Source organism: Columba livia, chromosome 8 (genome assembly GCF_036013475.1).
Source record: "Columba livia isolate bColLiv1 breed racing homer chromosome 8, bColLiv1.pat.W.v2, whole genome shotgun sequence".
Classification (NCBI taxonomy): domain Eukaryota; kingdom Metazoa; phylum Chordata; class Aves; order Columbiformes; family Columbidae; genus Columba; species Columba livia.
This window is the reverse complement of record NC_088609.1, coordinates 19,360,660-19,378,190: the sequence shown is the minus strand read 5'-3', so window position 1 is coordinate 19,378,190 and position 17,531 is coordinate 19,360,660. Positions and strand designations below refer to the sequence as shown.

The window sequence follows — 17,531 nt, the reverse complement described above, 5'->3', positions numbered from 1 at the left end:
TGTGGGACGCTCGGCCCTCGCTTTCCCTCCGGGCGGGCGGGGGTAGGTAGCGGTAACCCCTGCGTTTGGAGAACCCCAGCCCTTGTTGTCACGTTGCCGCCGCACAGCCCTGGAACCTGAGAAAAGCGGGTGGGAGCCGCGCTAGAGCTCGCTGTACCTATTCTGCTTTTTTGGGTCTCCTTCCCTTAAAGTTCTTGCGAAATCTATCGGTGCCAGTTGCGTCGTTTGCACAAAAACTAATACCCTGGCAGTGCCACCGCTTGAGCAAGAGCTTCCCTTCTCCGTCTGACGGTGCAACGAGTGCACTCAGTTCCAGGTTGTCCCAAAGAATTCGTTTGTCCCAAATGCGCGGCGTGGCGAGGGGCCCGGGGGCGGCGGGGTACCGACCCCCCCGGCGACCTGGGCCGGGGGTCTGCCCGCCCCCGCTGCCTTCCCCACCCCTTCCACGCCGGGAGCGTTCGGGGGGCTCCGCGCCGCTCGCACTGCGGCGCGAAGGTTTAGCGAAGTGGGACGAGCGATATTTGCACCTTTGAAAGCATCCGAGCCCACTGCCCGAGCGCTCGGCTGCCGGTACTACTACTACACTTTCATCTCCGTTGTGTATATTCAGAGCTGAAAACATTTGCCGTGAAAATTGCTTCCGATTGAAAGTGAGGCGCGGAACGGTCTCCAGCGCAGAGTGTAGCGTTTCCCATTGGTTGGGAGAAAGTTTGTGAAAACTGGCCCTTCTTGTAACTTACTAAATATTCGTGATGGTCACAAGGTGAGTAGCGATGGGGCAAGCCCTCCACGTGCTGACAAAGGACTCAAATGTACTCTTTTCTAGACAGTTTAAACTTTTTGCATCCATTAACTGGAAGATGAGAGCTTTGCTAAATTCAGCGAAGATCTCAAGCCAAACACCAGCACCACTGGTGTAGAAAATATATTTTTCCTTCTCTATGCAGGGTTTAACTTTTTGGGGATAAACCCGACGCGCAGAGAAGCTTGGACCTCTCGGGCTCCTTCCATTCTCAACTTTTCCCCTTTCCCCTTCGGGCGAGAGGGCGAAGCAGGCGAACTCTTGAGCTATATCAACACGTTCTTTCTCAAGTTATAATTTCACAGTTTAGGAGGTCGCATGCGACTAAGTTTTAGCACAGCAAAACGACGAGCTGCGGGAGCGGCTAGATGGCCAAGGCGGGATGGCTGAAAACCATCCCGGAGGAGCGTTCTTGTTTCTTGGCAGAAGTCACTCGGGCTGACACCCCGTCTTGTCCCTTGGGATGTTGTTCCCAGATACGTGAATTACAAGGAACCTCTCTCGCATGCGTCGCCTTGTACCATCGTCCTTCGCTGAGCCCGGGCGGCTCCGCACTGATGGAGTCCGCAGCGCAGCGGCGGCTCCGCTCCTCTCCTCCAGGCGCCCGCCGGGAGATGCTCGGGGCTGCGAGCCGGGCGTCTCCGTGGGGCCTCGGTCCTCCTGCCTCGTAAGCCTGCAGCCGGGCCTCTTCAGCCTGCTGCTGGCCCGACGGGTGGCCAAAGGACTCCGGGGGCGGCTCGCAGAGGAGTTCGGCCTCCTCGCAGCCCTTCTCCGCAGAAGAAAGGTTGTCAGAGCACAGGTCCGGCTGCAGTTAGAGCAACCGTGGGAAGTTTAGCACAACGGCAGGACACGGCCGGATCTGGGTCCTGCAGCCCGCGCGGCTCCGTCGGGGAAAGAGCCGATCCCTTCCCTCCCGCCCCATGCCGCTGCTCTCGTTATTGCTGCTTCGGGAAAGGCGCTTGCGTTTTAGGTGTAAGCCAGGGAAAGATACCCCGCGTCCGGATCGGGCAGGCGAAACCAGCCCGAACTCAGACGAGGCAGGTGGGCTGCGGCCCCTGCGGGCAGCCCGGCCGGGACGGCCGCCTGTCCCCTCCGGCGGCTGAGCTGGCCTGGGCCGGCTCTCCCTGGCCAACACTCTCCCTCGGGCACGACCCTAGCACCAGTCCCTGTGGTCTTTGTTGCTGCTTGTGGGCTTAATGTCATTACGCCGGGGAAGCGTTTGGAGCGAGTTCGCACTGTACTTCCAAAGCCACTCCGCGAACTATCGCTCTGGGTGAAAATAATTTGGAGTGGTTATTACACATCCACATTTCTCCGAAGTAACAGTTTAGGGAGGTGCATATTATAAATGATACCTGGTCCCTCGTGCCTACATTTAATTTAACATGGAGATCTAGCTCTCACGATTGCCTTGAGCAACCTTAATTACCCTTTCTTCTAATCTCTTCTACGTTCCTTACTAAGTTCTCCAAAGTTTTTAAAATGTGATTTCTCTCCTGAGTTTACCTGCCTTGTTCTGACTTTGCCTGAAGGTCTTGATTGACGCGTGTAATTATAATTATAAAAGATGATGGCTCGGGGAGACTCCAGCAGCCTTGATTAGTACGAGAAGCAAGACCTGGAATATTTTATACTTCCTTGTTTAAATGTATGTACATATACATTAAAAAACCACGGTCTAATTTTAAATAATCTGAAGCTTCTTACACTTCTTTGTTTTCAAGGTAGAAGGTTCTGTGTGATGATATTTAAAGGAAAGCTCCAGTTTCTTGGAGCTTCAAAGAGGCCACGGAACCTGGGCAAATTTGAAAGCCTTTTTCTCTAAGCAGGGACATTTCCCACATTGGGTGTCTGCTCGATGGGCATCAAATAGCACGCTCCCTTCTAGCTTTGTGTCGGAAAGTGTCCCCGAGAAAGCTGAATTTATTTTCCCAGCAGACTAGCGAAAGAGTTCTTTTCTGGGGGAATGTTCAAGGCAAACTTCGCAGAAGTAATATAAGAAATAAATAAATGGAGGACTGAAACTTTTCTGCTGGGAAATCTGAATCCAAAGCCGAACAAAAACTTAGAGGGAAGTATTTCAGGAGATAAATCCGCATCCTGTCCCCCTTCCTCGCCCGCTGAGCATTCCCGTTTGCCGCCGGCCCAGAGCCTCTCCGAACAATCCCTCACGGAAACCGGTGCCTTCAGACAGGCGCGGAGCTAATCACCGCCACGCAGCCACTCTACGGCACAGCGACAACGGCAGAGCCCCGGGCACAGGCTGGCACAGCCCCGGGCTCACAGGGGTGCGGCCACGGGAAAAGCCCCGGAGAAGGCAGCGTGTGGCAGTGCGGCAGGCGCAGGACCCATCTGCACCTGGGGAAGTTTATAAAGCGAGTTTGCTGCTTCACCTCACACACCTCTCACGCCCAGTTTTACGAGACTGTTTGCACCAGGAAAGTGTATTCAATAAAGGCTCTGGTCTACTTCTCTTCTCTTCTCTTCTCTTCTCTTCTCTTCTCTTCTCTTCTCTTCTCTTCTCTTCTCTTCTCTTCTCTTCTCTTCTCTTCTCTTCTCTTCTCTTCTCTTCTCTTCTCTTCTCTTCTCTTCTCTTCTCTTCTCTTCTCTTCTCTTCTCTTCTCTTCTCTTCTCTTCTCCTCTCCTCTCCTCTCCTCTCCTCTCCTCTCCTCTCCTCTCCTCTCCTCTCCTCTCCTCTCCTCTCCTCTCCTCTCCTCTCCTCTCCTCTCCTCTCCTCTCCTCTCCTCTCCTCTCCTCTCCTCTCCTCTCCTCTCCTCTCCTCTCCTCTCCTCTCCTCTCCTCTCCTCTCCTCTCCTCTCCTCTCCTCTCCTCTCTTCTCTCTTCCTCTTCCCCCTCTCTCTCCTCTATTATTTTATCTTTCTCTTTTTTTTATTTTTTATTTTTTTTTTTTTTTAATTTCCCTTAACCATATCACCCTTTCAGTATGAGAGGCACCTTCCAAATCGCGTAGACAACGGGCTCCTCTCTTCACTTTCTCGAGGAAATATTGCTTTTAATTCCTAGGGATTCATTTGAGCGGAGGCTGCTAGTATCTTCAACTCAGGCTTTAGGTAGTAAACTGCCCCCTCTAGAGAACTGAAAAAGAAACCCAAACACAATTATATACTTTTTTTTTTTTTTTTTTTTGATCCACTGTCAGCGAAACAGAGTGTGTGCTTCAGGCTGAAATACTTTCTGTAGTAAAACAGCATGCTGGAGCGCTTTCCAAAGCCTACTGCCTTTTCTCTGCTGTGAATCATTCACTCTTGCCTTACGGAGATGTCGATCCTCTCTGATCCGACATGGAGCACCATTTCCAAACAGTCAATTATTGACCGAGAAGCTATTTTTAAAGCCCGGCCGAGCTCAGTGCTGCACGCTGGAACGCACTGTTGCCTTACAAACACCTGGCAGCGGCGGGATGCAAAACTACAGGAGACTCCGGAGCAAGGAGTGAGCTGGGCCAGGCGGGTGGTAAAGCATGGCTGTGATTGCTTTTCTTTTATTGCCAAGTGAGTCATCAGTGAAGTGTCGTAAGGCTGCACCTCGTCCTGCCGCTGGCTGCTCCCGCCCGCCCGCTGTCCCCGGTGCGCATCGCCCGCCTCGGGGCGCGCACGGTGACGGTTGGTCACTGCTCCTTGCAGGGCAGCTTTCCGACGGAGATTTTGCCGAACAAACTGGAAGGCGTGGAAGGGCTGAGGCCCTGGGGCGTCTGTGCAAAGCTGAGGCACCTCTGGGGGCCTTTCGGGAGGCAGCGAGCCCTGCCCAGAGCTCGCAGGAGGGGTTCCCTGCATCAACACCAGCAGGAGCAGCCTTGTCCACACAGCAGCCTTTATCATTAGGACACTTACAGATTCTGTTTTGCAAGCAGAAACTCTGCTCGGTTTGTTCTTTTTTAATTCGATAAATGACATGCCTTTCGTAGGGGATACGTGTTCTAGTCCCGCACTGCATGGACCTGTTGCCGCTAACGGTGCGACGCGAAAGCGTGCGCGCCCTGATCGCTCCTGCGTGCTGCGGGGGTGGCGGCTCTACCTCCGGAACGGGAGGCGAGGAGGTGAATCCAAAAGCAGCGCCCCTCTTCGCGCCGGCCCGCCCAGAAGCGGAGCCGCTGGCCGGCGCCGTGCTGTGCGGTGCTGCGCGCGCGGCAGCGCTGCCGGCGCGAGCTGCCGCGGGGCCAGGCCGAAGGGACATGCGGACGGTCCCGGCACTGTCCCCGTCCGCCGCGAACCCACCGCCCCTTTCCCAACACTGATAGTTATTTACTTTTCTCATGAGGCTCTTTCGTTTTCTGCCTGCGCTGTACCTTTTGGAGCCGAGAGTGGAACATCTAGTTAAAAAAGCTAGAGCTAGGTCTGGAAATAAAACTCCAAATACATTTGTATATAGAGCAAGGCTCCTGTCAGGGCTGAGCTCCGGTCTCTGTATCATAAGAGATAATTGATTTCTATCCTGCACAGACAGGCTTAAAAATGAAATTTCTTTCGCTGAGGTAACTGACCTTGATCTGCTGGTGGAAAAAAAAATATATTTTAGGTCTGCTTCTTCCCCTCCAGTAATTATGTTTTGAAGCTTGGAAAACTTTATTTAAAAATAATTTAATAGCTGGTCTCTATAATGAAAAAAGTTCAAGCTCATATATCTATATCTATATCTATATCTATATCTATATCTATATCTATATCTATATCTATATCTATATCTATATCTATATCTATATCTATATCTATATCTATATCATATAATCTATATCATCTATATCATCTATATCATCTATATCATCTATATCATCTATATCATCTATATCATCTATATCATCTATATCTATATCTATCTCATGTAAGATTTCTCCACACATAAGCCATAAACCATAAAACAAACCATGAGAAAATAAACTAGGCATAGTTCATACTGAGAAATCTTGATAAGGATTGTGTACAGATGCATGTCTTTTCATTGTATATAACAAGGTATTAGTATATAAGGTTGCGTATCTATATAAAATATAAAATGTACTCATGTAATATGTGAGTAAATTCTATACATTAATAATAATCTGGCAAGAGAAGCTACAAACATTTTCTCCACAGTGCAGCAAAACACAACTCCTGCTGCAGATAATTCTTCCCTTTTACTCTATGTAAAGACAAGTTTGAGAGCTGACCTTTAAATTACCCGCATGGATGAGTGGCTGGAGGCGTTTTGTCAGCATTGGATGTTTCCCTCTGGAGACCACAGGCATCATCGGGGTTACTTTGCCTCATGTATTTGGGTATTTAAAATCAGACTAACTGGAAAAAATTTAGTGTGAATGTAAATACTGCCCCTTTCGTAGGAAGCTCATTTGCAGTATAATGACATGAAAAGTATTTAGCGGGAAGAAAAATTTATAACAGTAAAGAATAACAGCAAAAATTCACTGTTATAAAAAAATCACCTACTACTCATGTCTTGCAGTCCTCACACAGCCCAAACTGCTCACTCCTGTGGAAGCTTTGCCTGCATCGTTGCTGGCCAAAATCCTAATCCAAACTTTTAAAGATATTTTCTGCCTTTCTTAATCATAAGGAATGTCATTATATATGCATTCTAATAATAAAAATAATACAGAAAAATAAACCCTGCCAAACTCAGGAGCACTAATTGTAATATTGTAAACTACCCGAGGACGTACATTAAAATTAAGAAGGTATTATACAAGCTGAAAAAAATCACAGTAAGGAACTACAAGTCAATTAATTTTTCCTCTTACATAACCATATTTTCAAGTTAATGAAACAGTTATTTCTGTTAAATAATCATAGCTAATACTTATAAAAATTGCATAGTGTCCCTGAGGACACTTAGGCAAGAGTCTGATTAGAAGACAAATAAAACTAGTTGAGTAGCTTTGTATTGCCCTGGAATCTGATAGGAGGGAAAAAAAAAGCATTTCCATAACATTTTTCATAAGTCCGTTTGACATGTGTGATGTTCTTCATCTGAAAGATAGGATGTACTGTTAAGATTTTGTGAGTTCCAGCTGCCTCTTTGACTATATGACTGTGAAGATAAAAGCAGGTATCAACAACTCATACTGCAGCTCCAGGCTGGTTGTGTTTGCTCTCTGAGGGGCAGACCCAGTCCCATTTAAATCAGTGGAGTCTGATTTGCATTCCTGGGAGCTGGATGGGATAGAGCTAGGTCATTCTTGCTGTGGCACGTCACTGATTTATACCAAAAACTAACTTCTTGCTGGCTGAAGGAATATATTGGGTGCAAAGCTCCCTGGTAAGGGCATCTTTCAACCTCTGCAGTGGGAAGCAGCAAGTGCTCACGGCCTAGACGCTGGCAGCGGGGGGGCTGTGGAGGCGGTGGCAGGGACACCCTCACAAACCCACCCACTGCTCTGCCATGGGCTAGCCAGGAAAAAGTGAAGGAGGCGCTGGGTTGGACTGCACAGAACTGGGATTTACTCTTAAGAGGACTTGGCCCTGCTGTTGGTTGTACTTATACCCCGGGAGGGCAGCTTTCTCTTCTGAAGAACTACTCTCCAAGAGAAAATTAGAACAGAATCTAGCTCTTTTCTATTTGGTTCCCCCACCTCCAAGCAGAGGCCCACAGGGTGGTGCCAGTTACATTTAAACCTTTACAGGTATGCAGCGATCAGCTAACGATGCTGAGTTAGATGTGCTTTTCAGGGATGCCACTGTGGGCTCTGACTGTGCGGTGCCATGCAAGGGCAGAATACTCTCCTGACCCAGAGTACACAGGACTTGAGAAAGTTTTGCAGGATTTAGGCCTGCTTTTTCTGGGACATGCTTTGCAAATCTGTCCTGGTGTGTCTGTGATACAATACATATATGGGTACAGTTTGGAGGTATGATGACAACAGAACTCTGCTAACTTATGTCTCCCACCAATCTGTTCCTCATATCCACATGATTTAGGGACCCCAGTCCTGGCAGTTTTTTGAAAGCCATGAAAATGGCACTTAGTTGGTCTAAACATGACAGATAGGAGTGCCTTATTTTCCCTTCTCCTTGGATTGTATCATTTCACCTTGACAAATCTTATCTGAGTGACCACTCTACAGATACATGAGATATACTATTATTTTGCTACTGCATGATGAAGGCTGAAGAGAGAGGACCTGAGGCTTCCCTAGCACCTTTCCCTCCCTGGCAGGTAAAAAAAGCAGAATTCAGAGCAAGGCCCAAGAAAGTGAGTCCCAGCAGGGAGGCTGGACTTACTCTTCTTTTCCCTGTGTTCCTGGGGGCACAGCTGTGTGAACGAACTCCCCAGACCTGCAGAGAAGTGCCAGAGGCTCCCTGGCTTTGACTTCTTTGTGGTTTTGCTGGGATGAGCCCTCCTGGCCTGGTGTGAACTTACCCTCACCAGAGCCATGTCCAGCAGCCTGAGACCACAATTTGTCCTCTGGCTGTTGAGGATAGGATACCCTGATGGCATTGCTGGAGGGTCCACATGGCTCCCTCCAAGGAGAGGCGCCAGGAGCCCATCCTGGAGCGGGGCTGGCACCAGGCACAGCCAGCCAGGAGGCGGGCAGTTGCAGGCCTGGTGGTGTGATCCACAGGGCATTATTCCTCCAGCCACCCGTTTGCAGCCCCGTAAACCTCACTGTGGTGTTGGGCATGGTTCTTGTGTAGAAGGTGTAGGGCAGGTTAAAAGGTTGAGAGGGGAGGCCCTGGGGGTCAGTTGCCTGCGAGACAGCTAGGTCCGAGGTGGGAGCCCTTCCGGTGGGCACACATCCCTGGCAGAAGCAGCAGCTCCACCCGCGAGATCAAGATCAGGTTTCAGCTAGGTTTGAGTCTATTTCCTGCAGCTGTTGCTGCACCCTCCATCAACACGGTCCCAGAGACTCCCTTGATGGCAAGGTGCCCATATCACACCCAGCATCATGGCAAGCACCTCACCTGCCATGTGATGACGCACTTTGGGGGCAAGAGGAGGAGAATGAGCCCTGCTTCCCACACGTGGGCCAAAGCTCCCTTCTTTGATCCTTGCCATAAACTGCTATGCTGAGGTGCAGCCTTGCAAAGCCCTGGGCTATGGAACCTGCAGCACTTCTGGGCCAGCTTGAGAAGAGCTTTCTTCTCCATGAAGAAAAGGTTTCCCTTGGCAAGCCTTCTCCAGTCCCTCTCATCCCTGGCACAGGCTGATGGGGTGGGGGATACTATCACCCTGCCAAGGGAAAGGCACCTCACTTCCAGTGTCTGGTGAGAGGCAGAATGACCCAAGATAGGATGTGCAAGGAGAAGGGCAGGGACAGGCACCCACTGGGGCTCGGCCACAGCCACTGCAGCCCTGGCAGCTGGGGCATCTGGCTGTGCAATGTCCCTTACGCCTTGCAAGCCAGAGACACCCATGCCTGCCGGCTTTCTGGTGGGCAGAGCGTGCTATTTCCATATGCTACTGAAAACATTCACTTCTTCACTGCTCTGAAGTCTTAACTGACTTTTTTTATCCAGCCCATCCCATGGAATGACAATACAAAAAAGACCTGAAAACATTCCTGAGGTTTTCTTCAACAAGAATAGTCAGGCCAGAAGCAATTTAAATCTATTTTTTGCAAATATTTATACATGTACACACACAAAATTTCACAGTTGTTAGTGATTGTAATAGATAAAGATACCATTAGTTATCTGATTATATATTTGATAATCACATTATCTCTGAAGAAAAGTGTTATTCACTGAATCATCAGCTGTTTTCTTACATTTTTATATTGTATCATAAAATTCTATTTTTGCCTAAATGCATGTACAAATTAATAAGTTTTTTGGCTTGCCCAGTTGTAACAATTTTTGTCAGTTTGAAGAGCCCTAAGTCTAACATATTTATGCAGAGTGTTCAGAACAGTTAGAAAACTGTTACTTACCGACTGATGTAGGTCCATGTTTTATCGAATCCTGTATGATGGCTGTGTGGGAACCAGAAGACATTATTAGGTGTAAATATACGGTACCCTTGGGTGCAAGGTGTGCAGCATTGAGTATAGAAGAGTTGCAGCCTGTAAACTTTTCTGGCCTTGAGACCCAGACTATAATAACCTTCAGTGAAAGTCGGTGTGACGAACAACAACAAAAAATTATCCAAGAATTCAGAAAGTAACAGGCATGTCTTTGAGTGGACTCTGTACCTTTTCTAGCACTAGTGACCTGCTGTAAACCATGTATCCCATTTCATGATAGTCTCTAATCAGAAGAATTGGAACTTGTGATAGGTTTGGCACTGTCACGTGATTTTGTACAGCTTGATAAGAGGACCCTGTTATAAAGTGACAGCAAAAGAGATAAGAACTCTTGGCAGATAATGGCAGAGAAATGATTAACCTAGAGTGGAGAAGTGCTATGAAGCCCAGAGAGTGGAAGGTTGTAAAGTGGTGGGGTCATAAGATCATACTGAGTGGATGAAAAGCCATACCAACCTAAGTGTAATGACTATAAACTCAGACTTGTGACCTGTCTTCTTGGTGTCATCACCTCTTTGCACAGTGGACAGCAAGCATGGTTGTTTTGGCTTCTGTAAACTCTCTTTGGCTGGCAAAACAAGCAAGCATTAATTCCTTAAAGGAGGCTTCTGAACACGCTTGGGATTCTAAACTCTGAATCACAGCACCAGCAAATCTCTGCCGGTGGTTTGACAGACAAAACCACTTTATTACCCCAGTCCTCAGGCGGGAGACTAGCCCCAGGTTGTAGCTGTTTCGTTGAAAGCATACACTATTTTCTCAGTAAAGATCTTTACAGCATGGTTAAACATTGATATCCCAGGATTATGATACATAGACAGTATTGCACTCACCTCTAAGGCTGTGGGGGTACAATACCTATTCACAGCATGTCAAATGGCTGTGAAGTTTTTTGCTGTAAACAATTGTGATAAAGGGAGACAGCTATGCAGTCGACTGAGTGATTTTTCAGCTCAGCCATGAACGGGTCAGGTTCTGCTTTCAGACCCACCAGGGGAAACACAGGGAGCTGCTGGTTCCCAGGTGACACCATGCTGTCACCGTGCTGCCTTCACAGCAGCCTGAGCGCAGTGTGGATCCTCCTCACACTGCAGTGCCACCGGCAGCCTCAGCAGCCGTAGCCCAATAGATTAAGTCTGCATACACTTTGTGAAATCAGACTCAAGCCTGAATAATCAGATGATATTTGATATTTCAAGTCTCTCAAAAAAGAGAGAGAAGTTATTCCACTGTGGGCTAGATCTGAAGCTTCTTGAAGTCAGCGGGAGTTTTTTCTCTTTAAATTTGCAGAGGGCTGTAAAGCAGCATATGCTTTTTAATATACTTTGTCATGGTGGTTAGACTTCAATGATAAAGTGGCAAACTGTGCAGTGACTCAGGCCTTACAGTCAGGAACCCTAAGTGATCACTTGGTCTGTGCAGTACTGCTCCCCTCTACAGTCCCTTGTAGCAAGGATGGCAGGCTGTAGAGGGGAGGCTTGATTTTCCAAATTCTTATTAGAAAACTGCATGTGTATTTTGTATGCTTTATTTACCATGCTGGACTGTATAAATCAGACTTTGTTCACCCAATTAAGAAGTCACAGTCATAAATACTCATTTTGTCTATGGTACATGTAGCAAGGAAAATCATATACAATCGTGCACCAAAACTTTCAGAAATCAGGTTTTTCTTCCTCTTTTTTTTTTTCTACTTGTAATTATAGTTGAAAAGTGAGCAAATTGTCCCAAGCTATCTCACAGCAATGCTATGAATATTACTGGCTTGCAATGCGTATGAAATGCTTTGAAAGCAAAACATGCTATGTGACTGTATCTTCCTATTTATTACAGTAGAAAAAATAATTTACAAGTCTGGTTAAACAGATACCATGAGTGTTTTTTCTCAGGGTCACTGCTGTTTTTTGTGTTTAGATTGAGTGAAAGCTGGAAGCCAGCTTTTATAACAGATTTCATACAAACCTAAAGAATTAGATTCTCTGTCTACTCTAATTCATTTGGTCATCAAATAGATTTTCAATTCTATTCATGAAAAATGAAAACCTTACTTAATCCACCAGAAAAAGCATGTCTTTGGGGACTGGGGATAAAATAAACGAGAAATGCTGGAAATGATACTGCGGTTAGAAACTTTCCACTGTGTCATCAGAGGCATTGCTGGGGCACTGTTGGCCCATATACAAGAGTCTCTATAAAGGAATCTGCTGCATGTGGGCGGAGAGATACTAAATCATAGGAAATATAAAGAAACTTCATGCTTTCGGCTTCAAATGCTGTCATTCCTTTCCTTTTTTTGCATCAGTATCAAATGTCAGGGTCACTGAAAAATGTTATTTTTTTCCTTTCTGATACTCTGTCTCCATGGATAGAGGAATGTATGCCAGGTGCACCACCAGACGGACTTTCTTTGCCTTTCTTTATACCTAGTCCAGTGGGGGAAAAGAAACTCATAGGGAAACTCCAGGACAATCTCTATTAGCATATGATCCAGCAGCTCTATATGTTTAGCAGTGATATGTTAGAAGTACATAAAGCTGTGCATAATGAGGCATACAAGTCATACCAGTGAAGCTAAGTACCTGAGTTTACAGCTGAATAATTTGCTTGATCAGGAATTTTGAGCTGTACATTTTCATATGGTTTAGCAGCCACTGACCGTACTGGAACAGCTTTTCCTAACCATGATTGAAGCATCATGAACTCATTTTGTATCTCAGTGTTTTCCAGGACTGCCCCTGCACCCCTGCTTTATTTATTTATTTTTCTTTTTTTCCCCTATTTTCATCCTGAGATGGTGAGACGAGACTTTTGAAAGGTATTTTTGTTTTTTTTTTTTTTTTTTTTCACATGTGCTTTTCTGTCTTAGGTCTTTCAGGCAGATAATTAATCGAAAAACGTTTAGTGTGTGTGTGTGTTTTCTTTTTTTTTCTTTCCAGTTCTTGTATGACGAAATTGTCCCCTGTTTGTCCCTCAGACAAATGTCCCTCAAAGAAAGTGTACCTGATTTCAAAAGCTTGGCAACAATCCCTCCTCTGACTCTTGCACATCAAATTATTTTGCAACCATTTACTACAAAAATGGAGTCATAAGGAGTTTCTCCTTTTGTGGGCGTTTTCACAGTGGCATTTCATTTGATCATGTAAGGATGTTAAGAAAAAAGCTCTGAAAATGGATTGATGAATGAAGAGTGACCTTTTCACAGAGTTTTAATCCCTGACTTGCATAGGTTGGTGTAAATTTAGAGAGCTCAGTTAGGAGTTTGCATTTTTCCTGTAATATTTTGGATGTTGCTCTTCTGAATCCAGTAAGTTCCTCATTGTCTTTCTGTGTCATCTCAAGGTATTGTCGCCTTTATTATCAGAGCATCTCAGAAAAGATAAGTGTTTAGCACAGCACACATCAAATGAGGAACATCAGCCCCCTTCTACTGGAAGTCCAGAGCACATGTGGCGTTGACCCTGGCATGGCGCCTATGGGGCATGAGTTATCTGCTCCTGAGAGTATTCCAGTTGGTTTCAGCTGGAGGTTTGCTTAGGTGGAAAGAGATTTACAAACTCTGTTCTTTGATCTGGAAATCACTCTTTTAAAACTTCATTTCAGCCATTTCAATATTCCTCCTGATCTATCACAGACATTTAAAATTCTTTTGGATGCTTCAGTTTTCTCCACCTTCATGAATTTTATATTATTTTATATGTGCAAAACCAGGGCATTAAAAATACAGTTTTATGCCTTTTCCCTAGTAGTTCTGTAAAAGAAATTAAGAGAATCTGATGTATCTGGTGATCTTCAACTTTTGGGTTTTTCAGTAAAGTAATTACAGTACTGAAATGTAAATTTCTCATTTATTAAGTTATTTCCATCAGTTGAGTCTCAGATCCTGTTTGGTCTTACAGTATGACTGCACTATTACGTGTCATGTTAGTTTTGTTTTCTTACATATACATATATATTACACTGTGTTTATCACCTCAACAATTGAATGTAATGGCATTAAAATACATTTCTGCATATGCTACTCCTTACTGGTGATTTTCAGCATATTCAAATGCAACTTTGGTGAGCAGAAGCATGGTAAGTTCTTTGTGCGTGTTCAAAATACGAACTTTTTTTTCCTGATTACATTAATTAGAGTATTTTAGTCTCTTATATGTTTCTGTTCTCTATTTGGATGAACACAATTTAATAGAAACCATATTGGACATGAATAATGAATTGTAGAAATTATCAAATTGCTTCTGTGACTTTTCCCTAAAAGTTATTTCAGCGAATATTTCTGCTAATACATTAATATCTAGGACAGGAGGTAAATGCAGGCATTTGTAAATACTTTCTTAGGTTAAATGAGCAATCAGGAAGCCTTTAAGACTGCTTAGGAGGAAAACTCAGTTCTGCATGGGAGGAAGCACACAGTGTGGGTCACAGCAGTCCTCTTTGGCCTCAGCTGAAGGAGTAGCATGGGTTTTGGTGGGACACAGCTTTAACACTAGCTCTCTGCACTGCAGAAATAAAACCTTTTCTTGGTTTGTGAACAGATCTATAGGCAAGTTTCATCTGTCTGTCTATCTATGTAAGCAGCTTAAGTTTTAATTTCTTGCACACCTCCTGTTCTTCAATGATCTAACTTATTGGCATACAAAGAGAAATTGTATTAATTAGTTACTCATGGAACCTTTTCAAAGCTTATCTAGGAGATATTTCCTAGAAATAGGAGCAGAGTGTTTGGTTTTGTGAGAAAAGAACAGATTTCTGTGAAACAGGCAGAGTGAAACTACTTCCATGTACATAGCAGTAACAGGTGTTGTGAACTCATCTATCATCTCACACAGCACTCAGGAGCAGAAAACAGGTTCTTCTTAGAGCACTATTAATAAAACGTCATGAATATATTACTTTGGAAGGAGGAGAGGAGAAAGATAGGAGAAAGAATCTTAAACTGGATCTTAAGTTGAACTTAAAATCTTTTGAATGTGCTAGCAAATTCTTTGTTTTTTTTTTCAAGATACATACATATGTGCAGGGATGATGCAGTTACCATCCCTGTCTCTCCAACCCCCAAAAAACCCAACACCTTAGCTTGAGGCAGGATGGAAATACCAACTTTTACTTCAGGAAACTAAATCCTGAAAGACTCTGAGTGGTTTGATGAGTTTCTGACTAATTTCTGCGGCTGAAGGAAGCTGCCCCCTGTGCTACGCTGCACACACATGGCTTTGATTGAGACCATGGGGTAAATGTGAGCTGAATGCTTCTGGAAGGTGAAAGACTGGCAAAAGAAAGTGGTTCAGAGAGGCATTTCATGTCTAAGCAGAGAGGGGTCTTCTTACTGAAACTTATTTATTGAACCGGGAATAAAAGGGTGTCTGGAGACGGATGAACTGTGGGACAGCATGTAACACACTCGATGGACCACATTCCAGCTGGAGGGAGGAGGAATCAAGGCCTAGTACTCAAGCAGTAGGGCAGATCTGGTGCAGAGGAGTGCTTCCATTTCTTTCTGTCTTCCTAATGAGCAAGCGCAGAATTTGTTCCAATTTCAAAGCTGACTTTCATTGGGAAGGACACGGGACAGGAGAGAAAAGTGGGGTAAAGGCCATTCAGAAATAGAGATTCCTGGCTATTTTATTAATAACTGTGAGAAATGTGGCACCTGGTAGGAGAGATAAGTGGATTTTCCTAAGCTCTGTTATAGGCAGGTAAATATTGCTCTGGTTTATGGCACTAATAATTAAACAGAACCCTAGTCTTTCTCTTGGCAATTTAAAATTTAAGGTGGTTGTTTTCTGGAGGCATATGCTGAAATCTGACAACAGTAACTACTTTACATGTAAGCTTCATAATAAAATACTATATATATTCTGTCCAATGGATATATTCCATAAGCCTATATAGCACTGAAGAAACTTTTTTTTTTCATTGTCTTCCAAGTCATCTAGGCACCCCTCTCGGTAAATACTGCAGTTCTTAAAAAACAGAACAAGTAGACTCAAGATCTGAGAAATGCTTCGTTTCTTCAAGAACACAGTCTCCCTAGTGCAGTTACATGAATAATAGATTAGTATAACATGTTAATTAAGGTTTTTATATCTTTTTATACAATGTGTCCACAGTTTGTTAGACAGCAAACTCATTTTCGTTTATATGCTTAGACCAGAGTAAAAAATGCAGATGACCCTGGAATTTGGGTGCCTATATTTCTGGGAAGAGCAGGGGCACCTGGGCTTTCTGAGGAGCCCTGATTTTCAGGAAGCTGCTTTAAATCAGACTGTTAATGCATCTGCAGTGGCATGCAAATCTTTAGCTCCTCTTCAGCCATTCTGTTTCTATAATGCCTAGACCAAGTTCTTCAGCTCAGACTAGGGCTTCTGGGTACTTTTGCCACATCAGGAAATATGAACAGATGTTCAGATACTGTAAACTCACATTATTCTCATCCTAAAACTGTTGCTCTTTCTTTCCTCTGGCCAACACTACCTACCCTTCCATTAGACTGAAATGCTTTTCAGTCACCCGGACAAGTGTGTACAATCAAGATGAAGACTTGGTCATGACCTCTGGAGAACACTATATCACAAATATATATATGTGTGTGTATATATATATATCCACACACACAGTAAGAGATATTTAATAGAGCAATAGCAGAAAAATGATAAGAAAGGTAGCTTTTGTCAGGGCCCCAAGGTCACTCATAGGCCTTAACGACCCTGATCAGCTTCACCTGGGCCCCCACTCCACTCCTAGGCTCCCTGCCCACAGGGCCAGGGGCTCATTTGAGCTCCAGCTGGGGACTTAGCTCCTTTCTTGAGCTGTGCTGGATGGGAGCTTGTTTCTAGATTATTCTTTGGGTTTCCCAGCTTGACCTCAGACCTGGCTGATTTTATTGCTTTTGAACCAATGACTACTGGAGATCTGCTATTGCTCTGTTTGACCAGCTCCAGCGCAGTGGAACTGCACTGTTGGTGAGTTCCCTACCCAGACTATGTTGTTGCTGCCCTTAGCTCCTTGTTTGCCTCCTCTTAGGGTGCAGCTGGTACTTGCTGCTCCCTAACAACTTTTGTAGGCACTTTACTAACCTTTTCCTAAGAATGGGCAGTAATTACTTCTGTGGGGAAGCACAAGAACTTACTGGGTACTTGTGTGTGCTTTTCAGTCAGAATGTGGAGGTTTTTCAAATAGTCTGATTGTCTTGGGATTCTCCCTGTAGATATAAAACTTTAGATTATTTTATTTTAGTTTAGTTTATTTTATTTTAGTTTATGTAAGGGGAAGCAATTTTGCTCATACAGTTTACAACAAAGGGAAGCTGAGAAGAACATGCTCTTTCCCTTTGGCAGTGTTTGGGCAGGGCACCACTGACCTGCACAAGGTCTTGCTTGTGAAAATCTCTCACCAGCTCCAAACCATGTGGTTGCTGTGTGGGCACGTAGACCTTCCCATCTGTTCACTATTGCCTTGAGAATGGATAGGGTGCTTGTCCAGGTGAGAAGTTAAGGCCAGGACGTGTACAATGTGCAGCTCAAGCCTTTTTCTGAAAAATAACCTCTGTGCCTCGTGTTACCATTAACTTGCTGCTGTGTTTGACACTCATGCGTCAGTTGATGGGAGGTAAAGACTGAAAGATAGCTATTGATTTTTTCTATTTCATGTTAATGGATGGCAAGTTCTGAATTCAGTAGTGAGGGTAGGATGCCAGTGTAGATATTCCTATTTGCCTGTAAAAGAAGTTTCTTCTTGCCCTCCATACATCCTTCC

General features: G+C 44.9%; 1 protein-coding gene across 2 annotated transcripts in view; it reads right to left on the bottom strand.

Annotated features, from left to right (window-relative positions):
- The window catches only part of NR5A2 (nuclear receptor subfamily 5 group A member 2), a 90,812-nt gene extending 80,847 nt beyond the window's left edge, over positions 1–9,965 (bottom strand). Inside the window, exon 1 of one of the 2 annotated variants that reach the window (XM_065072441.1) lies at positions 9,684–9,965. In XM_065072441.1, coding sequence (XP_064928513.1) covers positions 9,684–9,747 — 64 coding nt within the window. In that variant the 5' untranslated portion in view covers positions 9,748–9,965. Of the gene's footprint in view, positions 1–5,966; positions 6,086–9,683 lie in introns of those variants that run through there. The other variant, XM_005498792.3, reaches the window with a different exon arrangement.
- Positions 9,966–17,531: the final 7,566 nt, after the last annotated feature.